This window comes from Equus caballus, chromosome 8 (assembly GCF_041296265.1).
Source record: "Equus caballus isolate H_3958 breed thoroughbred chromosome 8, TB-T2T, whole genome shotgun sequence".
In the NCBI taxonomy this organism is placed as follows: Eukaryota; Metazoa; Chordata; class Mammalia; order Perissodactyla; family Equidae; genus Equus; species Equus caballus.
The window spans coordinates 16,511,338-16,539,276 of record NC_091691.1 but is presented as its reverse complement, the minus strand read 5'-3'; the positions used below and the strand labels follow the sequence as shown (position 1 = coordinate 16,539,276).

The window sequence follows — 27,939 nt, the reverse complement described above, 5'->3', positions numbered from 1 at the left end:
TATTGTACTCCAATTATATCTCTAAGAAGCTATAAAAAATGCTTTTAAAAAAGTTCTTATGCCAAAAGACTAAAAATGGGGAAAGATTCTCCAGATAAAGGATTACTGATGTACACATTTGAAATATATCCAAGTTTATTTTAGGAAAAAATATAATATAAAAGTCACAATCATAAAATGATCTATATTTTATTCAGTGATCATTTATGAATATGTGTATAAGCAAATAACTCTTATGTAGAATAAGAAACCAAGACGAGAAGAAACTAACAAAGTAGGCAGAAGAGTACATGAACTGAATGCACCAACTCCTCAAGGAAGGGAGGCAAGAATGGAGGAAATCAACAGGCACATCTAAAGAGGGCCCACCCTGGTCCGCCATCAGCGTCAGGAAATACAGACGAAAAATCCATCTGCCAGGTACCTACTAGAGTCAAACAGAGCCACGTCTCATGACCAAGCCATTCCACTCCTGGGTGTATGCTCATCAGAAACAAGTGCTTATAGGCACCAAAGGGCTTGTACAAGAAGGTTTGCTAATAGCTTTACTCATAATGGAAACAATCCAAGGGTCCAGCAACAGGAGAATGGATAAACAAACTTCAGTTCTATTCATACACTGGAAACACTACACTGTAGTGAAAAAGAACAAATTCTTGACAGATACAACATGGATGAACTTCAAATGATTTAAGTCAAACAAGGCTCAACCCAAAAAGAGCACATCCTCTACGATTCCATTTATACAAAGTTCAAGAACAGGCAAAACTAACGTGTGGTATCAGAGGTCAGAATAGTGGTCACCCTTTGGGTAAAGGATACTGATGAGAAGAGGACATAGGGGGCCTGCTGGGGACTGAAAATGTTCTGAATCTTGATCTATGTTGTGGTCACGCAGTTCTCTATACGTATAAAATTTCATTGGGCTGTGTACTTAAGATTAGTGCACTTTACTGCATGCATTTTATACCTAAACTAAGGGGAAAAAGCATCTACCATCAGACTTCTTGTCCCATTTATAGTAGGTAAAGAGGAAAGAGAGAGTTTCATTTCAAGAAAAGAAAACATGTATGTGGGAGGTAGGGATGTCTCTGGAAATTCACAGATGCAAATAATACAAATGGAGACAAGCTCACTGAGGACTGACTAAGGAGAGAATAAAGGGATGAAAGGACCAAATAAAGAAAGTGGAACCGTGAATAAAGATATCATCCCTAACTTCTAAAAGGGGCCTATTTCAGTCCTTTGTTCTGTTCAAAAATAGACTTCAAGTTTCTACTGACCCTACCTTATTACATAACCTATGAACGATGCTTATCTGCTTATAGTACTTACTTCTCTCAATATAAATAACATCTCCCAGAGAGTCATAGATTTTGAATTTGCATGTTAGGAACCCAGATTTTGCCTGTTAGGAAGTTAACATTTCTAGATCCTCAGGAGAACACGTCGGCCTTTCCTCTCTGCAGAGGCAGCCGGCTGGAGAGCCACACAGATATCACTGCTCTACCGTCTGGACAATCTCTGGCTTGCGTGGCCCCGGAACCTTCTACATTGGAGAAGGAGCTGCCTTGGGACTTCAGTTGTAGCTAGTGAAACCTATTAGGGCTTCTGCTGTGAGAATTACTTTGACCATTCCAACTATCCTCCCTCAAACATGAGGAATGGTTTTAAGTCTTTAAAACTGGCAGAAACCCAAGAAACTGAAGTTATCTGGGGCTCAGAAACTCCAAATCAGCTTCATTGCATTAACTGATTCAAGTTGAAAGTTCCTATCAAAAATCAGTCACTCATAAAGAGATGTCCCCTTTTCCTTCTCGGTTTCAGTTTCATGTTATTTTAATCATCTTTGGTTAATACTCACAGTACAGCTGTTACGAAGGGCATCAAATTTGCGCTGGATTTCATCTCTATGTGCCTAAAAGGTAAGAAGTTGATTATAAATTTCTCATAGGGTAGAATACAATTCTACATGCTACGGGTCAAATAAAGAGAACAGCATTTGCCTAGAAAGCCAAGAAGGCTGTTTGTTGCAGGTGTCCCAGCATCTGGTTTTCAAAGAACTAATTAATCAAGGCATCCCCAACGTGAGAAGTCAAGTCACAGGAATACACAATGCTATGTTAATTAACAATTAACTATTTAGACCGCACATGGATACCCTGTACAAATATATTTCACATTCATATTAACACCTTGGGACTAGTGGAAGAAAAAAATAAAGGATGACGTTTTTACTCTCCTTCATTTGTGTTATTTTCTATTCTTAATCTTTCCCTCTTCCCTCTAATTGACACCCGCCCCCCTGTCAGCCTGCTCCCGAGAGAGACACACACACACAGACACACATACAGGACAAAAGGCAGGACAAAGTAGGGGCTTTTTTTTTTTTTTAATCAAAAGCTGCTGAGATTCAGAAACCCCACAGTGACCTTGAAGTAAATATAAAGGCTTTCTCCAAGGCTGAGTGGCTCTAAGACAGCAGCATGCATTCAGTTGACAAGGATTTTTCTGAATGCATACTATAGGCCAGACATTGCAGGAAAGAGCATATATGGCCCACGCCTTCATTCTGGTGAAAGAAGATAGAAAATAAACCCAGGCATGATTACCAATAGTGACAAATGCTACAAAGGAAACAAACGTGGCCCAGGAAAAAAGAATAATGGGGACAGAAAGGAACTTACTTAGATGGAGTGGTCAAGGTGGGCTTCTCTGAAGAGGTGACATTTAAACTGAAACTTGCAGGATGATGAGGAGACAGCCAAGCAAAGAACAAGAAAGAGCAGAGGAAACAGCGTGTGCAAAACCCCTGAGGCAAGAAAGGATTTGGTGCATTCAATGAACAAAAAAAAGCTGGAGGGGCTAGAGCAGTTTTTCAAACTTCAAGCTGTGCACCAATAGCAAGCAAGTCGAGTGGGGTTTTTTTGGTTTGTTTCATCCAGTAAAATGGAATAAACCAGGTAGAATAGAAAACATCAGAATGTACCTTGGATAGTAAGGTAAGCACTGTCGTACGAAACTTGGCCAGATACTATAATTCATCAAGTTTAAGTTGCTATCAATTGTAAGACTTATGGAAATTTCATGTAACATTAAGAAAAAAAAGTGCTTTCAATTACACTATGACATGTTCATGTCTAAATGACTATATAATCATATATAGGCTACGACTATAAGATGTATCCTGACTTTAGATACCTTGGAATCAGTGAAACATGGTATATGTGCTCCCTTGTTTTAGACTGGAAGGTAAAATATATTTTCTGTGGGTTGTGGCCAAACGATTTTTGAAAACCACTTGACCAAAGCACAGCGAGAGAAAGAAAAAGTGGCCCAAGATGATGGTAGACAGACAGGCAGGGACCAAGAATCTTGAAGGCCCAGAAAACTATTTGGATTTTGTTCAAAGTGCAATTAACTGAAAGCCAATGAAGGTTTTAAGAAGCAGAGTGACATGATCTGACTGTCATTTTGCGGATGCTGTAGGAAGAATAAATCGAAATAGGACAAAGGTGGAAGGAGCAGTGAAACCATTGAGGTTGTTGCTGTCATTTAAAGAAGAGAGGATGGTGGGTGGGAGTAAGACAGTGGGAAAAGATGGAGAGAAATGGATGGACTTGAGATCTCTTTTGGAAGCACAGGTAGTAAGACTCGCTAATGGACGTGGGGGCCGAGGGAAAGGAGTTGTTGAGGGAGCCCGAACAGACTTTTGATTTGAGAGACAAGGTGAATTATGGCACCATTGGCTTAGCTATGAAAGCCCAAAGAAGAATCCAGTTTGGGGCAGAGGCAGAGGCAAAAGTGGTCCTTCTCTTAAAAGAAAAAGAAAAAAAATTAGTCTCCATTAGAAGGTCTAGAAGATAATCAATTCAAAAATTTTAGAGCTGTGATGTATTCTCTAATCCAGCTATTTTACCATAAATTAATATTATAAGTTTATAACAGCAGCTTAGACACTGCAGAAAAAAGATTAGTAAACTTGAAGACATAGCAATAGAAATGATCCAAAATGAAACACACAAAGAAGAAAAAGAAAGACTTTAAAAAATAAACAGAGCATCAGTGAGCTGTGAGACAACTTCAAGCAGCCTAATACACATGTAATTAGAGTCCCCAAAGGACTGAAGGGGTAAGACAGAAAAAATATTTGAAGAAATAACGGCCACAAAGTTTCAAAAGTTGATGAAAACCATAAACCCCCAGATGCCAAAAGTCCAATGAACCCCAAACACAAGAAACATGAAGAAAAGTAAGCTAAATCACACCATAATCAAACTGCTTAAAACCAGCAATAAAGAGAAAATCTTAAAACCAGTCAGAGAAAAAGACAAGTTGCATATGGAGGTATAAAGAAAAGAAAGACAGATTTCTCACCCAGTGGGGTCAGAGGAGGTGAGGGTGGGAAGCAAGCTAGAAGACAGTGGAACAACATCTTTAAAGGACTGAAGGAAAAACAAAAATCTGTCAACCCAGAATTCTATATCCAGCAAAAATCATTCAAAAATGAAAGTGAAATATAGACTTTTTCAGACATACAAAAGCTGAAGGAATTTGCCACCTGCCCATCTGTACTATAAGAAATGTTAAAGAAAGTCCTTCAGGCAGAAGGAAAATGACAACCTGAAATTTAAATCTACACAGAAGAATGAAGAGCACTGGAAAATGTAAAATAAAACAAAAATAAATAGTTGCATAGACAGACTCACAGATTCATAAATAAAAAGCTATTTAAAATTAATTTCCCAAAGAAGTAGCCCATGTTTTTATAGACTAATTTAATATATTATAATTGTTTTTCAAAAGCTCAACCTGCTTTTTGCCCAGCAACAATACAAGAGATTTATTAATTTAACTGGGCAAGAATACTACTTGTCCAAAGCAGGAACGTGGCTATCTACGCTACTGGTGAAATCTCATCTGTGAGCAAGCAGCAGCCTGGCCCCAAAGACCTCCAACCCTCTTGAGCACATTTCACAATCACCAAGGACAAAAGGCAAGGATTCCTCCTAGAGGAAGAATAAGGCCCTTAGGTTAATAAACTCGAGAGTAGGAGTGAGCACGTTTTTTTCTTTAAAAGACCAGACAGTAAATATTTTTGGCTTTGAGGGCCATTCAGTCTCTGTCACAACTATTTGACTCTGCCCTCACAGCGCAAAAACAGCCGTACACAGAATGAAAACAAATGGGCATGGCTGTGTTCCAATAAAACTTTATTTACACAAAGCAGGAAGCAGACGGAATTTGGCCCACTGGCTGTAGCTTGCCGATCTCTGCTCTAAACGACTATTTGGTGTGAAATCTCTCAAGACAGAAACAGGAAACTGAGGGTGGAGTTAACTCCTTCAAAGACTAAGCAGTGATCATAAAAATAGCTCACTGGCCAGGATGTAGGGAGAGAAGCCCTATTCCATTTTCTTATTAATAGCAAAGTTTCTGAATAACCCCACACCATTAAAAACTTGTTTAACTGTCCCATTGTAGTCTGAAATTTCAGTCCCTGATACTGTTTCATTTCCATTAAAATTTACCATTACAAGGCCTTTGGATCATTTTGACACATCAAATGGCAATCCTCTCGGAGGGTATAATGTAATAAACTACCATCATTACAGCTGTTGATTTATTATTGACTGTGAAATATAAACACAAAATGTAAAACCTTTGGTCCAAAGGCTGTTGTGACTGCTAGAAATACTATAAGAATTTAACAGTTATTGAACTGAATTGAGAAAATGTCAAGAAACATATGTTTTATGTTTCTTTGAAATAAGTTGTAAAACAAATAACAAAAAAGCAAAAGGTGGAGCCAGCCCAGTGGCGTAGTGGTTAAGTTCATGTGCTCCACTTCAGCAGCCTGCGGGTTCAGCTCCCAGGCACAGACCTACACACCACTCATCAAGTCTTGCAGTGGCAGTGTCCCACATACAAAATAGAGGAGGACTGGCACAGATGTTAGCTCAGGGACAATCTTCCTCAAGCAAAAAGAGGAGGATTGGCAATAGATGTGAGCTCAGGGCCAATCTTCCTTGCCAAAAAAAACAGTGCAAAAGGTCCCACAATAGTATATATGAGGATAATAAAATACATAAAACAAGCTTTGGAGTGTCTCAATGAAATATTTGAGTGTTAATTAGGTATTAGGTGCTACAGGGAATAGATATTTACTTTTAAAAATTATCGAGGACCCCAAAGAGCTTTTGTTTATGTGGATTATATCTATCTATACAGTCGTGCGTTGCTTAATGACGGGAATATGTTCTGAGAAATGCATCATTAGGTGATTTCATCACTGTGGAAACATCACTGAGTGCACTCACACAAACCTAGACAGTATGGCCTACCACACACCTAGGCTATATGGTACTAATCTTACGGAACCATCATCACATGTGTGGTCCATCATTGACCAAAACGTCATTATTTGGTGCATGACTGTATTTACCACATTAGAACTTAAAACTGAGATATTTTTCAAATATTAAATTTCTTTTATAATAACAATAACATTGCTTTGCACCATCAGTGCAAATGTTAACACAATGAAAAATGCCAAATGGCATCTTAGTATTATTATAAAAATAATCCGACCTTGGGAACCCCCAGGGATCCACAGAGCCCACTTTGAGAACCACTGACTCAGAAGCTGGGTGGCAATAAGGTAGAATATACAGGCTGCAGCCTGAAGACCAAAGAGGCACTGTCTTTTGAAAGTACTTATATCTTCATTAATTTTAAGGAAAGCTACAAGAGGAAGAAGGGAAAGTGAATTATGATGCAGCCTTGAGGTGAGAAAACACCTGCCGAGCTGAGGAAAGGAAACCAGTGTTTAGATGTCTGACCACCTTCTGGGATCCATGGTCAGGATTCTAGAACACTCAGGCTTCCACGCATCCGTCCCTTTCCCTCTGAAGGCAGGTACCAAGCGAGACTGTCAACTTCCATGCCCCAATTTCACATCTTGGCTATCATGCCGATGGCTTACTAATTAAATACAGGGTTTGATATTTATGTAAAAAAATAAGAGTGTACACTGGCTAATGATCTTAACAAATCAAAGAGGATGACTCTGGGATCTCCTAATCATGCAAGGCTGGAAGGAGTCCTTTCATTAGTGTCTCTAGCTTTAGACTCTTAATTATTCAACATTAGTCATTTAACCAAATCAGTAAAAGAACGTGAGGGCAGGGGCGCGAAACGTGTCCGTGGGGCCTTGCTGGTATACACAGAGCCCACGCCACATCCCTACCCTGCAGCCCCGTTCAAAGCAACACTTACATCGTGTCACGCACCTTAGTGCTCTAATGTGTGCAGGCTCAAATTCTCTTCCTTAGACAGAGGGATTCCATGGAGTCTTAAATACCAAGTCCAGGCGGAAAATTCTCTCTCCCACAATAAGCATTGAAGTATCTTAAAAGCCTGGCATTTTGTTTAAATTTGACTCTCCAGTTGGTCTCTACTCTGATTCAGTCTCAGCTTTTAAGGGCCAGTGAATTCAATGCAAATGCAATTGACAGGATGGGTAAAGTGAGACTGGGAAAAAAAGAAAGCGTGAGGAAGACCAACAACGGCTTCCCAGCGGGCCCTGCCATGCTTCTTCAATGGACAGCTTCCATTTAACTGTGCCCCATCTAATTTGGCCCAGGAGCAGAGGCCAAACAGGGCAACGACTCCCTTCCCAGGCTAGGAGATGGAGCTCTCTTAGAATTAAACAGTAACAACCCACTTGCCTACTCCCTGTGATTGATAAAACAGCCTGCTGTGAAGCCCAAAGACCTCCTAGGAGATCATTTTAGATCCAGCTGACTTAATTTGATGGATGCTTACATCGGGTCTGAACTTGCGCCTGAACAATGAGAGAGTCAGGGTACTGCATTTGTGACCATTTCCTCTTTCTCTCAAGAAATACATTCTTCAGGACAAATTCAGCAAACCCACTCAGGCAACAAGCACACGCGGTCCATAAGCAGGGTTCTGGCACATAATCAAGACAAGGGGCGGGGAAAAAACCCACAGCCTCAAAAGAGAACTGAAGCAAATTGATACGGGGTTTGAATTCCTACATGACGGGCTCACAAAGAGCTGTCTGACCAAAGGCACTTTCCTGCCATCATTTTGAACAAGCCCTATTTTCCAAAACATCTTCATCTGCGGAAGTGGTAGAGTCCTAGTTTCTAGACCTAGGGAGGTTTGTTTCTTTCTCTTTAAAAGAATAGATGCTCTCAGGCAGTGATCTCATCTGACTAAATTAAGTCGTGACTTGCTGCTGTGCTAGGCTCCCAGCAGCCCTTAGACACAGCACATTCCAACCAGCAGCAAGACAGGATTTAAAGACTGATTTCCCTACAGATAAACAGCAATGACACATGCTCTATTTCATACCCTCCTCCTTCCAAACGGGCAGGATAAGATGCACGGCCACCACCCTCCCTCCCAGTTCCAACAGAGCATGACGATAAATGTGTCCTTCTCCACAGCTCCAAAGTAAAAGGATTTGAGGAATTATAGGGCGATCCCCCGGGGAGAAACAGCTAAAGACACGGCGCTAGGCACACAGTGAGGGCTCATTAAATACGGATTAAATCACTGATGTCTCCTCTTTCAGAGCTTGAGAGTTCATACAGGAGGAACACATTAATATACAATGTATTAAATATAATACTGGTTGGATTTTTTGATATCTCCTTTAGCAGCTAAGAAATGCTATCTGACTATCTCCTTCCCCATCCACCCAATCCCAGAAAGCATATAAGCCTTCTTGACATGCACTCATATATTCATTTCATTCCTACCACCATTTTTTTCTCTTATAGACTTATTTTCTCTTTGCCTTTTCTTTCTTATTTTATCCTGTTATACTGTTTTGTAGCTTTCCAAACTGCTTTCAATCCATTTTGAAACAAGGCAGAGAATAAATAAAGAGATATCATGGCTATTTTTTTCCAAACCAAATATTGAGGACACATGGCATCATGTAATGAGTGTTCTCATAAAGACAATGGAAATTAAGATTGTAATCAATATCTGAACTTGGCGTAAGTCCTGGAAAACCTAGGATGCACGAGCACGTTCTATATAGGAGTTACTCTATACCCCTAGAATCCTGAAAGCCCCTTTGTCCTAGACTGGTCCTTAAGGACCCTGGCACTGTCAGATCACATTCCCAATTTGATTCAGATAATGGGCTCCCTAAACCCAACAATGGGAGATAACTTCTAAGAATGAAATTATTTTAAAAAAAAAACAAAAACATAACATACATTACTTTTAAACAGGGTAAATCATAAGCAACAAATGCGCATAGCCATCTGTAGAAGTAACCTCACTCTAAGAGATATTTAGAGATGTTTGCTGATGGAGATGGGGACAGCATCCAAGATGAATCAGAATGAATCAGGTACCCACTTAAGTACCTTATTTAAAAAAACCCATACCACAACTAGAAGGACCTGCAACTAAGATATACAACTACGTACTGGGGGGTTTTGGGAGATAAAGCAGGAAAAAAAAAAAACCCAGAAAGCCAATCAGCTGCATTGTGCCCTGCCCACGGGAGAGGGTACCCTGACCAGCAGGCATGAGGGTGCCCATCTGCTTGGCAGGTACAGTATGTTACTATTATAAATGTACGTGCTTGGTTGACACTAGCCATTAAACTCATTCAGCTTTCTATGCCCAGCATCGAGGTCCACCAAACAGCCTTACAAGAGTAATGAGGTTTTTCAGGAGACTTCCCTGAAGGGGAAAAAATGCGAAGATTAACCCACCCGGAGTATCCTAGTCGACTTGGCAGCTGTATTTCCCATTGTACATTGATAAGATGGCATTTTATATATAAGATTCTGGTGAGTTTTGTTAGCCTGGGTCAGTCCCCATGAAAAAGATCAACAGTGGGCAATTTGCCCCAAAAGTCACATTTTCAGACTTCCAGAAAGAACTACGGTCTAAATCCAGTGACCCCTCCTCCTACTCCAAGTTTTACCGCCTAAGAATACTCTTCAGTTAAGTAAACGAGTCTCTCAGGGAGAAAAGGGAAGCCAGGTCCCTTTTAGAGAAAGAATCTCTCATTTAGAAGAATCTTTTCCATCTAGAACATACCAGATGCATGCATAAGACTTGAAGCAGAATCAACAGCTTTAAAAAAAAAAAAGTAACACAAATGAGGTTAACCAAAACCAAAATAGAAATATGGTAGAAAGACTATTGTAAGATATAAGATTATCATCATTTTAATGATTTTTGAAAATTAAAGTAGAAGACCCAGGTAAATGGACTTTGGCCAAAACTAAAATTTAAAATATAATGATGATTATTTTAAAAAGAGGGAAAATAAATAAAGGAGGAACTTTTCAAGATACTAAGAAAAGTTCAGCTATTACCAATCAATCTAGTATATTAATTCCAATGATGGAGAAGCCTATGTAAGCCAATTTTCTGCCCATAAAACATCTCTATAAGTTGTTTTTTCTCTCTTGGAATTTCTAAGAGTGAGCCAATACTATTAGCACCACACTTATCCTAGCAGAGGCCTTCAGTGAGCTGAAGGTGCCACTCCCCAGGCCTACCGTGAGTGCCTGGATCTCTTCTTCTGCTTCTGCTGTTGTCTCTTCCAGCTCCGTCTTTGCCTGGCGAAGCTGGCTCTCCAGGGCCGCCCGCGCGGCCTGCAGGGCTGTCAGCTGGGACTCACGCTCTTGCAGGGAGAGCTGCAGCTCCGTGAGCTGACGCTTTAGCTCCAGCTTCTGCTCCTCATGCTCCAGACTGACCTGAGAGAGAGAAAGAAAGAAATGCTAGGTTGACCTTAACTAAAGAGAAAGCCAAGACCTGAACTGTTCAACCTGCATCTTAAATTTGGTCATGGAATCAAATTCTCGGCACTCAGCTGAGAGGGAAAAAAGCAATAAAACAGGTCTGACTTCTATGAGTCTCAAAAATCAACAGGAATGAGAACATGTAAGAGTATATACAACGTATATACAAACCATCCCTTACTTTTAACTACTCAAATGCTTGGGAAGGTTTCAAAAGAAAAACCACACAGCCAGAATCTCCTATGAAAATTATGACAATTACTCTTATTAGGAAAACATTTAAAATTAAATGGATATAAATAACATTGTGTCAGTAACGGGGACACCAATTTACAATTGGAATACAAATGGAAGAACAGATTGAATTCTATTTATTTTAAATATTCTCTCTCTGATTTGTTCTCATTAGGTAACCGTCATTAATGTCATATTAGGAACTAATCATTCTTCCTTCCATCTGCCCATCTATCCATCTGTCTACTCAACATTTCATTCATTCATTTAAGAAAAATTTACTCAGCAATTTCTGTGTAAAAAGGATTATGGAGATGAAAGACAGTCTTTGCCTTCACATTGAGGAGAAAAATGAAAACCAACCATTACCAAGTATTGTGGTCAAGTGCAATGGTCAGGACATGTAGGGATGTTGTAGGAACACAGCAGAGAGGTAGAGAAGGTAACTCTGGATCTGTGCACCGAAGAATACAAGAGCCAAACAAGCAGATAAGTGGGGAAAGCAAATTCCGAGCAGGGAAAGCAAGATGCCCAAAGGCATGAAGATGAGGAAGCCCATGGCACTTCTATTGACATGACAAACACTGACAAGCTTGTCCCAGGGACCAGACCCTGTGTCAGACATTGGGGATGCCAAGCAAATAAGAGCTTACTGTCTAATGAGGACTGCCAAGAGGTACACAGGGTGATGAGTTAAACATGGAAGGCCATGGGGACTCAAAGGGGACATCGCATCCAGCTCCAGAGGGTCAGAGAAGGCTCCCCAGAAAAGGTGACATCAAAGTCCCAAAGGCCATAGGAGTGACGAGAAGAAAGAAGGACAAGATCTAGCCTAGAGGACCAGCCGGATTTAGTGGTCAATTCAAGGTGCGACAGGGAACAAAGGACAGAGGGGAGTCAGAGGTGACGCCTGCATTTCTGGGCAAAGTGACTTACAAGAGAGTGAGACCATTAGCTACGACCGGGAAAACGAGAGGAAGAGCCAGTCTGAGAAGAAAGATGAAAATTTCAGTCTTGATGTGTTGAACCTGAGCCACAAGGGCGACATCCAAGTGAAGATGTCTAATGTCTATGGGGACAACGGGTCAGAAATTCAAGAGAAAGCTCTAGGTTGGTAATCCAGATCTGGGAGTCCCTAACAAGTCAGTGGCAGCTGAAGCCAAACCTGTGGTCTCTTTCTAATGAGGATGAGAAGGATGATGATGACGACTATGGAGGTGATGATGACGATGTGACAGCAGCAAATGCAGTACTCACTTATAACATGCCAGGCACTGTTTTAACTCATTTCATCTTCAAAACAACCCAGTGAGGGAGGTACTAGTATTACCTCCATTTTACAGATAAGCAAACCATGGCACTGAGATAAAGTAACAGAGCAAATGTGACATAGCCAAAAAATGGCAAGAACTGGCTTTGAAAAACCCAAGAAGTCTGGCTGAAGAGTCCACTACTTATTGTTTATCTTATTAAAATGCCAGCAGTCAGAGCAGGCTGTGACTCCACTGGCACCCCTGAAAATTCTTCTGATGCCACTTGGCAAAACCATGCGAGGCGAGTCAAGTGGAGGTTACGGAGCAGAAAGCTGTACAATGACAGGAGAACCCCGGAGCCCTGCACCTTCACGACTCCACACACTGAGCTAGAGACGAGCTAACACTGCACAAGGGCGGGGGGCGGGGGTTGGGGGTGGTTTGGAAGCCCAGGGCGCTTTAAGGTGGATCAAGCCCCCAAGGCTGAGGCCTCTGCCCTCAACCTCAGTAACACCAGGTGGCAAAGAGACGGTGGACGGCCTTGATATACTTAAAGCCAAGCTCGAGAACTCCCAGAAAGTCTCTACAGCCCTGAGCCTCTCAAGAAGCATTCTAAGTTTCTCCCACCATCCTAGAGGGGAGGACAGCTACACTGACTCAAGAACAAAGCAACATGCTTCCCCTGGGGCATTTTAATTGCCCAGGCAGCCTACAGCTGCGGGGCAGTGCTGTAAGAGAGACATCTGTGGAAAAGGAAGGCAGAAGACAGCCAGCCAATGTTCCCAGCTCAAAGAAATCTATCTGAGTTATTTACACTCACACTCTTAAGGCTGACACTATGGGGAAATGCTGTTAAACTTACTGAAGAGTAAAAATACAGCCTGGAAAATAAAAGTTAAACCACCCCCTAAGGCTTTTGGACAACTTAGAACAATGGTTCTCAACTCCGGAAGTATAAGAATCACCCCGGGGCGCTTGCTAAAAATGCAGATCCCTGCTCTTCACCTCCCTCCCCAATTCCACTCAAACAGCTGAGGGAGAAAGATGCCGGGGAATCTGCATTTCAACAGACACGCCATGTGGTCCTAATGAAGGGGTCCACACCTTGCCAACTCCTGGCCTTGGGAGAACTGGCCTCATTTTGACATTCCAGTATGAACTAAGACATGCCTCTAACTGCAAGCCCTCCAGGACCAGTTCAACTGACTCCATCTCTTAGCAACAGAAGGATTAAGAATTGCTGAATGGACAAAGAACATGTGGTATATATATACAATGGAATACTACTCAGCCATAAAAAAGACAAAATCGTCCCATTTGCAACAACATGAATAGACCATGAGGGTATGATGTTAAGCAAAGCAAGCCAGACAAAGACAAATACTGCATGATTTCACTCATATGTGGAAGATAGCAAATATATGGATAAAGAGAACAAATTAGTGGTCACCACAGGAGAAGGGGGTTGGGGGGTGGGCAAAAGGGATAAAAGGGCTCATATGTATGGTGATGGATAAAAATTAGACTACTGGGGGTGAGCACAATGAAGTGTGTTCAGAAAATGATAAACAATAATGTACACCCAAAACTGCACAATGTTATAAACCATTATAATCCCAATAAAATGACTTGGGGAAAAAAAAACATTGCCTTTCAGAAAATCTGCAAAGTCATATACCCAGGGCATGCGCAGAAGAAGAAATCTTGGCCTGAAATGACCACAGAACCAAAGATCCTCCTTTCCATGGAACCCAAGCACCAGGACACAAGTGGAACTTGAAAGTCAGACTCTTCTCAGAAGTGAGAGGTCCGTCGTTCAGGAAGATCTGATGTTAAAATTCCTTGCCCACCTCATATGAATGCTCAGAGCCCTGTCATAAATGTCTAAAACTTTACTGTAAATGCTTGAAGCCCACCAACCAAAACCTGTCCCACTAGAATTTCCACGTGCCAGCCTGTTCCTTCTAACCTCTTAAATTTCACCCCAAATCCTGAATCAGGGAGACAGATCTGAGGGCACACGCCCCCTCTACTCCCTGCAGATCGATCTCGCAGAATAAAGCTGATTTCTTTTCCCAAAGGCTGATGCCGTAATTAACTAGCTTGTTTACGTGCATCAGGCAGAGAACCCCAATTTTGTGCAGTAGCATGCCTACACATGAGTATTCCTCAAGGTTTAGTCCTCAGACCTCTGCCTGCTTCAGTCTTTTCCTTAAGGTATTATCTGTTATTTGCAGAATTGCATCACAAATATTTGAGCACCGCCCAGATGTCCTACTTCCAATGACCACTCTCCTGAACTCCAGTCCTGACTCTGCCAATACCAGCTAATCCTCCCTGCTAGGCTGACACCCTCCAGGTCAGAGACTCAGTTTGTCTTATCACCATTGTATATCCAGACTACTAACTGGCACACAGCATGCATTTAATAGATTCATAGTCAACTTCAACATGTTTATAACCAAACGTGTTGTACTTTCCTCCCAAAAGCCTGGCTGCCCTTCCCAGCTTCATTATCCCTCTGAAGAGAACCACCTTCCATCAAACAAACCTGAAGCTGAGATTTGTCTTTTAATCTTCCACTGTCATTATGAGATCTTCGCCATATCACGTACTCAACACTGTGCTAAACTCCGTGCATGGACTTGGTCACGTGACCCTCGCTAGACTGGGATAAAGGAGGAATCACTCTGCCCCCATTTGAAGATGCACCAATTTACATAATTCCCATAGGACCCTATGAAGGAGATACATTTTCATGGCCATTTGACAGATGAGGAAACTAAAGCACAGAGAGAAGGTGGCCTGCCCCAGTCACAGAAGAAGTGAAGGTGGAATTCTCACCCAGATCCCTGTGGCCCGGTCTGCGCTTCTCACCACCATGCACAATGCCTCTCATGCAAGTCTTGATTTACACTTGACACCTGGCTGTTTGGGGCCCGAATCCTCCAGCAAATGCTCTCGGGCAATCACCCCTCACTCTCACCTCCCTTAACCTCGTCTCCAACTCCAGCAGACGATTCTTGTCGCTGTGGTCTTGGTGGCTGATTTTTTCCAACTGCTCCTCCAGCTTTCGGTTCTGGGCCTCCAACTTCCCAGCCTGAGTCTCCAGGTAAAATTTTTGTTGCCTGAGTTCTGAAATCATCTCTTCCTGGGCCTTCCTGGTGGGGGTGGTGGAAGGAGCCAAGCAAAATCATAGTCTCATTAGAGGTGAGCATGTCCCTCAGAAGGACAGACAGAAACAGAGCAAAAGATGTGTCTTAGTGAGTATACCACAGTCATTCCCAGGTTAGCTCTGTCTTGTCCTGGCCTCATGGTCATTTCCAAGTTAGCTCTGTCCTGACCTGGCCTCATGTGCATGATCCCAGGATGGGGACCCGGGTCCCATATAGTCCTCACTGCTCAGATTCCCTTGCCTATGGGATTAAGTATGGTCAAGGGGGATGCAAGAGACACCTACATTTCACTCCTCTGGTATACCTTGTTTTTGAGTCTATAGCAGAGCAGAAAGTAACCTCCTGAGAGTACTCCCAAAAACTCATTAAGGTGGGCCCTTGGGAAGGAAGGGCGAAGAGGAGAAAGAGTACTATTCCTTCTATTTCTTTGTAGACCTTGCTTACCTCTCCAACAGACTGCTCAGAAGTCAGAAACTGGAATGACTCAAAAACCCAAAAGCAGTCTACCAAGCTGGTTTAAACTAAGACGGGAATGTTTTAGAAGATGAAATCTAAGGGGAAAAAAATCCTGACGACTGTAATTCTTTAGGGGAAAAGATGAAGATCAAAGTGCTCCTGGAACACAGAGAATCCTTGCTGAACCCCAATCTTCATCCATCCCCCCAGGGTCTAACTTTAACAACAGCAAAATGGATGGCCCAGTTGGGGCACCCACAAGATCAACCTCTGGCTAATTACAGGGGGTAATCTGGGGAACAAGGAGGCAGCTTTCCCAAAGCAAACTATAAATAGCCTCATTAGAGAGAGCAAAACACTCTGTAATCTGATGGCAATCTGAAGCATCTAAGAAAACCCAGCTCAAAAGAGAAGGCACGGTAGAGTGAGACCACTTAAGAGAGGGCAAAATTACATAAGGATACAGGAGGCTGGGTCAAACTACAGAAGTAATTGAATCTGCTCCAGCTCCATTAGATAGAAGAATGGAGTTTATGCCCCAGGAGAGAAGACCAAAGTGTAATCATGCACGCAGTTAGAATTTGAATACTTACATGTTCCTCTGGGTAAAAAGACTGCTGTTGGCCGCAAGTTTATTGGCTTCCGACAATTCCACAATCCTCTGTTCCAGGGATCTGATCTTGGAATCCATGGCATTGATCATCTGAAACACAGGGAACCTTTGAAACCTCACACACAGACAGTTCTACCAGAAGGAGGGTAATGTAAGCCATGTGGGCCGGGGTGGAAGTGTCATCTGAAATGCAGGCAATTTGACCAGAGGTAACAAGGGACTCAGCTAGTCTGTACCCTGAGGACCACACATCTTACTGCTCAAAAGGATGGCACTTACTTGTTTTATCAGAGACACATTAAACGTCCCCACATTAGCTAAGTGGCTTGCATTAGAAACAAGCCAAAGGACTTATTGAGGAGCCTGACGTTCTGCAGGTAAGCAGGCCTCATTAAACCCCCGTGTCATCTGCATGTGACATGAGCCCACAGGAGCCTCTAACTGGAATCTGCAAGTTCATATTTCTCATCAACCATGGGGTTGTAATTTTCTGAGTGATTCTTTCTTACCCAGCCACTATTGTCCTAGATTCTCTACATCAAAGTTTCGCCAACTTAATGAATCATAAGACTCAGGGGGGTGCTGGTGAAAAATATAACTCCCTAGGACCCGCCTTGAGATTCTCTGGTGGAAAGTCTCAGCAGGGTCCGAGATAATACGTAGATTGACAAGCACCACAGGTGAACCTTATGAGCAGTAAGTTGCTGAGACATCTGCTTGCGTGGATCAGAAAGGAAAGAAGTGAGTAGCAAGAAGACACGCGAGGGAGACCTGGGGCCCCTGGGCGTTTCTTCAGGGGGCATCTTGAAGGACAACGTTCTAGCTGATGGCAGATCAGCAGTTCTAAAAGAAGAGCGTGAAATGCAAAATTGAACACCCTGAGCCACCACCTCCTCTGCTTTCAGAGAGGAAGGAGTTGCAGAGAGAGCTCTCTGTCAGCAACCAACTCCACAGGATTAAACAGAAAGAATAATTCATCGGATGAAATGGACTCTTCTCAGGTGTGTGATTCCTGGCACGTCTCACAAACCCCCTTTGAAAGCTGGCTTTGCGATTCTTTCTACCTACCGCCTTCTGCTCGCTGAGAATTTTGCCTTTCTCATGGGCCTCCTCCTCGTGTCTCTGCATCAGGTTCTCCAGAGTCTCCTTATCAGCCAGATCTTTCTTTATCTGATTGTCCAACACCTACGGGAACAGAAGAAGTTAGTGTCCTGAGGAGTAAAGTGGAGCAGGAAAGACTAACCAGAAGCACTTGAGAAAGGTGGGGAAAGGAAGAGAGGAGGGGAAGAGCAGTGGAGAAGCCAGGCCCTCCAAATCCTCGGGCAAAAAGAGGGACTGGGAGTCTCTTGATCCACCGGGATGAGGTTAAGAAGTCAAGTATTACCATCAAACGGCAAGTACCCAGTGGACTTAGAACTGAGGACTTACTTTAAAATCAGTGGCCAAAAAGACCCAAGAGGTACATCCAAAATGGAGGCAGACTCCAAAATGAGATGAAAAAAGATCTTTCTACAGATCTTAGAATTTGCAGATGTTACCTGGGGACAACTTTATCGTAGCCAATGTACCAGTAGTTTTCAGAACATTGCTGGCTCTTAATTTGTACAAAATTAATCTAGATGTCTCTGAGCTGTGGACGGAGGGACAGAAAGCTGAAGACGGAGGAACTCTGTGTAACCGAGGCTGCCGTTCAGAAACAGCCAGGGACAAGAGGATTCTGTCCACCAATGAAGCAGGTGGGGAGTCAACAGATTGAAAAGACAAAATAAAAGAATGAAAAAAGATGCCTCTGTCCTCCGCTCTTTCCTCTGATCCGGCTGGAAAATAAAGTCACTGGAAAGAGAAACCTTTCCCAGGGGAAAAGAAATCATGTGTTCTCAGTGCTGAGAACGCCACACTGTAAGCACCTACCGTTCCCAAGAGGAGGAAATAAAATAAAACAGTAATGGTGTCACCATCCACCAGCTTGATCTAATGTTCTGCGAAGCACATACAGCCCAGCCAGTTGCCAAAACAACAGGCAAAAAGGAAAGGGAAAAAGGAAGACATCATCATAACTTGTCCAAGCCTTTGACCAAAACCCTGAGTTTCTCATCACAGAGAATCCACTCTGCTTTTCTGAATGACACCAACTGCCTCTGATATTGGGAAGAAAGCTGAAAGAACTGGGGTCACAGATGGGATTGAAATCTGCCTTTCCCACAATGTCTATTGTGAAGGGACATTCACAGCTCATGGGGACATCATCCCTAAAAAGAGCCAGTCAGCAGGGAGGGGATCCACATGATAAAGAAAGGAAAGTACAGATTTCAAAGAGGGCTTTGAACTAGAACCGACCGATGAATAAAATAGAATGACAGTTGGTGGAGAAGAACGAAAGGTGGAGGACAGGGTCATGGGAGGAGGGAAGAAGCTCAACAGGATAAGTGGCCCTTTTTCTTGGATGTCAGGGCGTGATTCTAAAATTATGAACAAGAAAGGGACAGAATCTAGGGTATGATCATCATTATTACTAAAATGGCCTTGGAGAGGCCAGAACAGGAAACACAAAGCAGAGCAGGCTAAAAAGAAATGGTTTCATAAAGATTCCAGGAGGGAAGACAGAAGAAAGCAGATCTTTCCCTAACACTCACTAGGATCTATAAAGCCAAGTTCTCTCCATCTAGAAGATGGAGAAGATAACACCTAGACCAGGCATGCTCCTTTTCTACGAGGTGCTAAATCAATGAAGCACATTTTGAGGGTGACTCTGCTCAAAATAAGTCCTCAACTTTGGTAGTGATGGATACCAATGTGAGGTAAGTGTGGCTGGAAGGAACAAGCCTCCATCAAGAAGAATGTATGCAGGGGCCAGCTGGGTGGCACAGCAGTTAAGCTGGCATGTTCCGCTTCGGTGGCCCGGGGTTCATGGTTCAGATCCCGGGTGCAGACATGGCACCGCTTGGCAAGCCATGCCATGGCAGGCGTCCCACATATAAAGTAGAGGAAGATGGGCACAGATGTTAGCACAGGGCCAGGCTTCCTCAGCAAAAAAGAGGAGGATTGGCAGCAGATGTTAGTTCAGGGCTAATCTTTCTCAAAAAAAAAAACAAAAGAAGAATGTGTGCATCTCAGCTTTGATAGGGTTAATCTGGCAGAAGAGTGAACAAGAAGATATGGGAGGGAGAAGCAATAAATGTGAAATGAGAAATTCCACTGTAGATATTTATATCAATTTAAGATAGAACATGGCTTTTTGACAGGAAAGTCAATATAATCATGCAAATCACAGAGCAAATTTTGCAAAGGCTTGTCTCCCTCATGCAAAGGTGCCAATGGACTACTGTATACATTCTCATAATTTGCCGAAAGTTAGTTTATTCCAAAGATAAAAGTCTGGAAGCCAGTAAGAATTCAAACCAAAAGGATTGGTAAATAAAATTTAAAATGCAGTAAGCAGGAGGTCATGCTAAAACACTTTGAAGTCACTTCTGGGTTATTTTCCGATAGTTCTCTTAATGAAAAATACCCAAAAGTAACACCAGGGGTAAAAGAAAGAAGGTGCCAGGGTGGTGATGGTGATGCTGTGTGTGCACGTACGTGTTCAGTTCTCAAAAAAAGGCACAGTCAACTCTCTCAGAGCACCAGCCATATCAAGAACAGGATCATCACAAAAATTAAAAGCTTCCTTCAATGTCTGATTTGGAAGGAGAAGAGACAATATTTGAGATGTAATGACCAATGTCTGATTCTCAAGAACGTAAGAATTGAGTTAAAGGCTTGGTCCAAAATCATAATGAAAATGTGATGTGATTTTAAAAGGAAATAGATAGGCTGACATCCATTTCTGATCACCAAATTTATTAATAATAACTAAAATAATCATTTCAATAATTGAAATGATAATCAGATTTATTATTTTATATGGTGGGATAGATTATTTAGGCCAGCTCTCCTATGGAAAATAATTTAAAATGCTAGATAAAAATATGGAAAACTTTTTCCTAAAAGCACCTAAAAGCTGGAAAGAATGTGAGAAATTTCAGACTAAAATCTAAGCGAAAGCAGAAACCCAGAGAGGTAAGAAGGGCACAAAGCTGTCTTTAACTTGAGGCATATGCTGAACCCAATAAACTTGAGCTTCATTTTTAATAGCCTCAAAGAGTAAGAAGACAGAAAGGTCAGAGCCCGGGGCCACCCACTAAGGTGGGCACACATTTTCATTCAAGCTCTCAAAGAATTCCCATTAACAACTTTCCAAGGAAAATGAGCAGCTGACCAAGCACACAAGGAGACAGGTACCATGAAGAAGAGAACCAAGAGAAACAACAGAGCTGTAACAGACCTTCAGATAATTCAGATACTGGAATTTTCAGATATAGATCATAAAACAACTATACTAATATGTTTAAAGAAATAAAAGACAAGCTTAAAAATGAATGCAGGGGATAGAAAATCATTTTGTCTTACATGATCTAGTAAACTTGGGAAAGAACCAAATGGAATGTCTAGAAACAAAAAATACAATAACTGAAATTTAAAACTCAATGGGTGAATTTAACAGTAGATTAGACAGGTAAGAATTAGCAAATCAGTTGGAACTTACCCAGAATGTAGTACCAAGAGATAAAGAAATAGAAAATAGGAAACAGGATAGATTGAAGGTGATCTAACACATGCCTAGTCAAATTCTCAGAAGGGAAGGAAAGAGAGAAGGGGAAGAGACAATATTTGAGATATAATGACCAATAATTTTCCAGAACAGATTTAAAAAATACCAATGTATTCAAAAGTGCAGTAAATTCAAGCAGGATAAATAAAAATAAATCCACATCTAGACACATCACAGTAAAACTTCAGAAAATGAAAGACAAAGCAAATTTTAAAAGCAGCCAAAGGGAAAATAAAAGATTACTTTCAAAGAAAGCAACAGTTAGACTGACAGCTGACTTCTCAAAAGCAATAATAAAAGCCAAATGTCAATGGAATGATATCTCCAAAGAGTGTTATAAGAAATAACTGCCAACCTGGAATTCTATCCCCAGTCAAAACAACTTTCAAGATTGAGGGTGAAATAAGGACATTTTCAAACAAAACACAGAGCTTGTCACCAGCATATCTTCACTAAAGAAAGTCCTCAAGGATATATTTTAAACAAAAGGAAAAGGATTTCAGGTCTGAGATGTAGGAAGGAAATTAAAAGCAAAGAATGTGGTGAGTCTGTGGCTCATGGACTGAATGCCAGTGGGTCAAAAAATATCTTAAAGATGGGGGGCCAGCCCGGTGGCATAGTGGTTGGGTTAGTGTGCTCCACTTCGGCAGCCCAGGGTTCGCAGGTTTGGATCCCAGGCATGGACCTGCACATCACTCATCAAGCCCCGGTGTGGCGGTGTCCCACATATAAAATAGAATAAGATCAGCACAGATGATAGCTCAGCAACAATCTTCCTCAAGCAAAAAGAGGAGGATTGGCAACAGATGTTAGCTCAGGGCCAATCTTCCTCACCAAAAAAATAATAATTATTATACACATATATGTATCTTAAAGATGGAATTGAGATATGTGACAACCAAATTTTTTCTTTAAATGTTTTGTTGAACTTCTGATATCCAAACCCCTACATGGATAACACCTCAAAACCTCCCACCGTGGCCTGAGGACAGCAATTACCCCAGACAGTCCTTGGGTCTAGCAAGAAGTGGCCCAAAGTGCCCAGGAAGAGAGAGAAGCTATGTAGTGCTATAGGAAGAATGTGAGGGAAGATCAGAAAGCGTCTTTACTTTAATTTTTTCCTCGTAGTGCTGCTCTTTCTGTTTCAGGTGCACCTCTAAGTGCTGGGCTGAGACCTGGGCCTCCCGGTGCTTCTCCTCCAGCTCCTGGACACAAAAGAACAGACAGTCAGGTGTGCAAAAGGAAGGTCACAGCTGGTGTACGTTAGACATTCACAGGAAACATGACTTTGGCACAGGCACCACAGGCAACAGGCATCTGTTCCTTCATTACTAGCCCTAAGGCTCTTGGGAAGGAAACAACACCAATCCTTGGCCCTGGGTTTTCCAAGTCCAAGAATTCACGCACATACACACAGCTGGTGGGCTGGGACCAGAAATCTGGCAGTGTGACAGGTCACACAAAGGCAGCTCTTCATCTCTGCACAGAGAAATAACAGTAACAAAAGCAACATTTGAAAGTTTAGTACACCACAAAGCCCCTGACCACTAGCTTGAGCCTCAGGACATTTTCACTGCTATGAGAGCCTTAAATGAGAAAAGGAATTTTAATTTATTTTAAAGTTAATTTATGATGATGATAAAAAATATTTTGTATTTTCCTCATTAACAAAATGATTGCTCAAGAACCCTAGCTAAGAAGGAAAACTAATGTTACAATTCAAACACTTTGAGTTTTGAATGATTATTTTAACTGACTGGTATGTGGAAGATGGGAACATCTGGAGATGTGCATGATATGTTTATAGGATGCAACGTTAATGGAAACAAAGCATAACATAAAATACACTGATAATAATGATGCAAATATGCATATATATTAAAGATGGGAAGAGAATGTGGAGTAATATAAATGGCACAAATTTAACGTTCTCTTCTTTCTTGTATTAATATTTCTGCTTTTAAACAAAATTGTAATTCATTTGGAAATTATACTAATTCATTTGCCAAATGTATTATAAACTCATCTTACAAAAGGCAGCACTCAACACACTGAAACGTTCTCTAAATGCAGATTTCTGCATCTACATTAATTCTTAGGAATCTGGACGCATTTGTTAATTACTAATATCAAAAGTTATTACTCCAAGTTTTCATCTCTTCACGTTATTATGAAATTTTTCTCTGAAGTGGAAGTAATTATGAGAATTTTGAAGAATGAGGAAATTATACAGGATATGTCCACAAAATGGAAAAAAAATACTTTCAGATTCACATGCACATAAAATGTTACTGATTAAGCTTTTAAAATTCTAAAGTCTACAAGCATTGACTGTGCTTTGGGGGCCAGTAAAGCGTTCAATTTTAAGACCAGGTGCACAAGATCTATTACAGGCTAACAGATGTGATCTTGAAAAGTTGATATAAACAGGATTTTACTTAATAAAAACATACTTTCAGGGCTGTATGTGCACTAAAGGATCCCCTGCAATGACTTCCTTTATTAAAGCAAAAGACTTTGCTATAATGAGAACCCCAATTATCTGTTTTGAAAGGTCTTATCAGAAGAGCAAATATTTTAAAGCAAATGACATTATAAGATCTGTCTCCAAGCTTCATCATTTTATAACAGTATTAAGGACCACCCTTAGCCCATGTCCTAGATACTTTGCAGCCTAAGCACAGGGTTCTTGAGCAAAAGGCACCTTCCGATAAATGAAGTCACAACCACAAAGGTACTCAGGCAGGTGGCAAGATACACTTGACAAGAAATCACTTGATAATCATCTTTTCTTAGTTTCATTCCTCATAAGACAGCACAGGAATGGAAATCAGAATCTAAAAACAGGTCGAAAACCCAGACCCTGAGACTGATGACTTCAAGACCAAATTTCTGGTCTATATATAAATGGGAGTTTACAGCATATACTCCAAGAACGGAGAACTCTGTACTCCCACATTTTAACTGCAAGTGAACCTTTGGAAAGGCAGAGACTCTAAAATCTGACTTGTTGGCCGTTTGGCATTTTTTGTTGTTGTTGTCATTTTTTTCAATGTTATCTTTTCTACATGTATTCAATCAAACTCTTCAGTCCTGGTATGCAAACACTGCTGTTTGCTGCTACGTTTCCAGCTCCTAGAACAGTGCCTGGCACATAGTAGAAGCTCATTAAATATTTGTTGAATGAATGAATGAACACATCACCATTAAACAGAGAAACACTTTGCAACCACAAAAGACTTAACCACTTTGTTCGCACCAAGCAAGGGAGAACGGTGGTGGGATCTCGGTAGGATCTAATTTTACTCACGTAAAATTCACACACTTGACAATCGCCAAGAAGAACTCTGATGACAGAACAAGAGAACAGAAAGGGTAGACTAACAGTCACATTTGCCTTTGTGTGCAGACGTAAATATGAAGACCGTGTGTCAAAGTAAAGCAATTTAACCAATTTCTCTTTCACCTATTTGCTCAAGAGCATCTACATACTCATGAAAATATATATATACACAAACATAGAAATGTAAAGTTTTCAAGGGTTTGTTGTTGCTATTAAGTATAGGCCTACAAGTTGGCCATTCTTGAGTTCCTACAGTTGCTGGTGACTCATTTCCCAGAAGTGATGCAGAGAGAGCGAAAGAGATGAAGCGACCTGCTCACCACCTCGCCTCCTTATGGTGGAGAGGAGCAGCTGACTACTCCAGAGTCTCTCCTGGGGGCGGGGGAAGAGGAGGCTATGAACAGACTCCAAGTTATCACTAAGTCTCCCAAACGTTGCGTCAAATTCCTGGCTTTGGGACTGAGATGCGAGGAGAGTCCTTCAAAGCTTCACCTGCCTTCCCCTTTGGCAGGGGCAGACCTTCGACACATCTAAAAGTGCCACCCGAGCCTTCCTTGATCAAGCTAATTTGGTCCTCAGAGCCAAAAACAGAATCATGACAATTACATACCTAAAAAAAGACCTGCTATATCTAAGGAAACTGAAAAAACAATAATAATAATAACCAACCGGAGCAGAGAGAGTGAGTGGGTGAACATGGATCTTGAACAAATACTACTCTGAGAAAAACAATTCTGCATGACTAATTTCTTTCTTCTCCAAAAGCAAGAATCTGGGTTTTGGTCTTAGTGCTAAATGCCTACAGTGTCTTAAATTGGCATTGAAAGTCAACGGCCATACAAAACTCTGCTGATGGAAGTAAGTAAATGCTCCTGTAGGAATGTATCGGAAATGACGGAATATGTACGTTCATATTAACAAACGTCAGGCAGTATAGCAAATAGAGAAAAAAATAATATTTATGGACCTGTTACCAGTGCTGAAATGTCCAACATTTGGTTTTTCACACTAGTCTGTGATGTGGAGTACACTGAAACCACTTCTCTTAAATTCACCTACGCAGCAATACCGCCCCTGTGATGGTGTTTAATTCTCTCTTTTACCCCCTTCCCTCTGTAACCTCTAACCTGTTATCTTTTAACTTTTCAACTTTTGTTCCTGCTCACCAGAATTTTATCAGCCATCTGCTGGATCTGTTGGGATTTTGTCTGGATGTCATCCTTCAGTCTGTTTTCTCTACGCTCCATGGTCTCTAGCCTCTTTACCTTGTTCTCCAGAGAATGGCGGCGTTCCTGTAGATCGTGAATCAATCAGAGAGTTTTAATGGAGTAACTGCTATGGGCATAACGCCTGCACCGAGGGAGAGAGCCTTCAAGAAGCATACACTCGAGGCAGGAAGAGAAGTCTCAGGCACCCCGAAGCAACAGCGAAGAAAAGAAGACGCTATAATTCAATTACTCGGTTGTGGAGGTTACAAGAGTGCATTCATTCATTCAAATATTTACCAAGCACCTACTATCTGCAAAGTACCACACTAGGCATCACGGAAAATACAGAGAGGAAGCCAACATGATTCCTGCCCTTGGAAAAGATAAGACAAACACAAAGAAATATTATATAAGTTAAGAAGGGAAAGAGCCAGAAAGCAAGTAAATAAGCACAGAGTGCTGTGGGGGGTTGCAGGCAGGCAAGGGGACTTTTAACAGAACAGGTGAGGAGGGGAGTCACAGAGATGTGAGGCGTGGAGAGGGGTTGGATATGGTGCGCTGGAGTGCAGAGGGCAGGAGAGGAGGGTGGAAGGCCTTTCAGACAGGGGCAGCTGCATTGGCAGAAACACAGAGGTGGTCATGAGCCAGTTTAGGCCCCAGGTGGAGGGGCTGCAGCATAAGATAGGTTACGGGAAGGGGCAGGAGAAAAGGTGAAAGGGGAGCATTAGTGCATCAAATGGTTCAGAGTTTAGGTACCAGGCTCAGGGGTACACCTAACATGCATGGAAGCTCTGATAGGTTTGGGAAGGGGCAGGGGTGCTGACGAGCCTTGTGTTTGAGGTCCAGGGGTCTTATAGTAGATGAGTTAGCTGGGAGAAAGGAGACAGGAAGGAGAAGGTCAAAAAATTACTACATTTGCTCAGTTGAGAGGAAAAGGGCCTGGACCATGGAGGCCTACAAACATGGCAGGCAGGGAATGAATGGGTGAGACAGCGCGGCCGTATGTGTAGGACTGAGTAATTCACTGAGTGGCAGGGTCCAAGGAGAAGCAGATGACATCAAGGTTTCAAGCCTGGGGTGACCAGGTGAATGACGGCAGCCCTGAGGAGCATGAGGAAGTTGAGAAGGGAAGACACTGAGGTCATTCTAGATTTGACGCACTGTTCAGATGACCAGTTGAGATGCCAGGGGAGCAGTGGGAAATACTGCCTGGAATGCGGGTGAGGATGGCCCCAAAGAGACATGTGCAAGTAGGTTCATGCCAGCACTGTGATACGGAGAGCAGAAGGCCCAGCGACAGGGAATGGTTCAACCAGCTATGGCTTTCTATGGAACAATCACCCGGGTGCTGGGGGAGGCGGAGAGGAGTGAGGGGAAGTGTCCCTTTTTGTTCTATTTCCTCCAGTACTGTTTAAGTTTTTGACAATGAGAAGACACTCATGTATATCCTGTATATTATATAAAAGATTTCAACAACAACAACAACAAAGAATTTGAGGGAGAGAAGAGGCCCAAAAGTATAAATCTGGGAGTCATCAACACACAGGTAATAGCTGAAGCCTTGAAAATTAATATGTTATCGACACTGTGGGGAAAAGGCAAAGAAAAACAAGGGTACAGAGGGAAGAAAAAGAAAAACTCAGGGATGGCATCACAGCTCATCTATATAAACATAAATCCTCCCAGATTAGTGAGCAGGTCAGAGGAAAACAAACAGAAAGGAAAGCTTTTATCAAAACATCTTTCTACTGGAAGCTGCTGTGACAAATCCTTCTCCCCTTTGGGGAAAACATTTCCAAGCTTCTCAAGTTTCAAAGGGATTTGCAGAAGGGAAAGCGGTTTGGTCAAACATAAGCAAGGGGTGGTTTTGCTGGTTCTTTCCCGTGGTACAAAGGTGGGTCACAGTGGCTCACATGCCGCCACGCCAGGACCCCAGGTCAGTCCCACAGGCTGGAGGTCCCCTGCTCACCTCGGCTTCAACCAGCTTCTTTTTTATGCCTTCAGATGAATCCTCGCGGTTCTGCAGCTTCTCCAGCTCACGCTCGGCTCGCTCCTTCGCCTGGCGGATGTTCTGCAGCAGCTCGGTGGCCTCAGTGCTGGCTTTGACAGCCTACCAGGAAAGAAGGAACAGGACAGACGGCCAAATTTATTCATGTAAAAAGACGGTGGCAATATAGCCATTTTTCAAAACATATAA

The 27,939-nt window shown here is 42.0% G+C and overlaps 1 protein-coding gene across 4 annotated transcripts in view; it reads right to left on the bottom strand.

Moving 5' to 3' along the window:
- The window catches only part of CIT (citron rho-interacting serine/threonine kinase), a 154,502-nt gene that overhangs the window by 43,294 nt on the left and 83,269 nt on the right, over positions 1 to 27,939 (bottom strand). For all 4 annotated transcript variants that reach the window (XM_023647047.2, XM_070275400.1, XM_070275401.1 and 1 more), the window contains exons 17-24: positions 27,712 to 27,852; positions 25,701 to 25,826; positions 22,301 to 22,396; positions 17,609 to 17,725; positions 16,521 to 16,630; positions 15,282 to 15,456; positions 10,566 to 10,763; positions 1,865 to 1,918 (exon numbers count right to left, since the gene is read on the bottom strand). In XM_023647047.2, the coding sequence (XP_023502815.2) occupies positions 1,865 to 1,918; positions 10,566 to 10,763; positions 15,282 to 15,456; positions 16,521 to 16,630; positions 17,609 to 17,725; positions 22,301 to 22,396; positions 25,701 to 25,826; positions 27,712 to 27,852 (1,017 nt within the window). The remainder of the gene's footprint in view (positions 1 to 1,864; positions 1,919 to 10,565; positions 10,764 to 15,281; positions 15,457 to 16,520; positions 16,631 to 17,608; positions 17,726 to 22,300; positions 22,397 to 25,700; positions 25,827 to 27,711; positions 27,853 to 27,939) is intronic.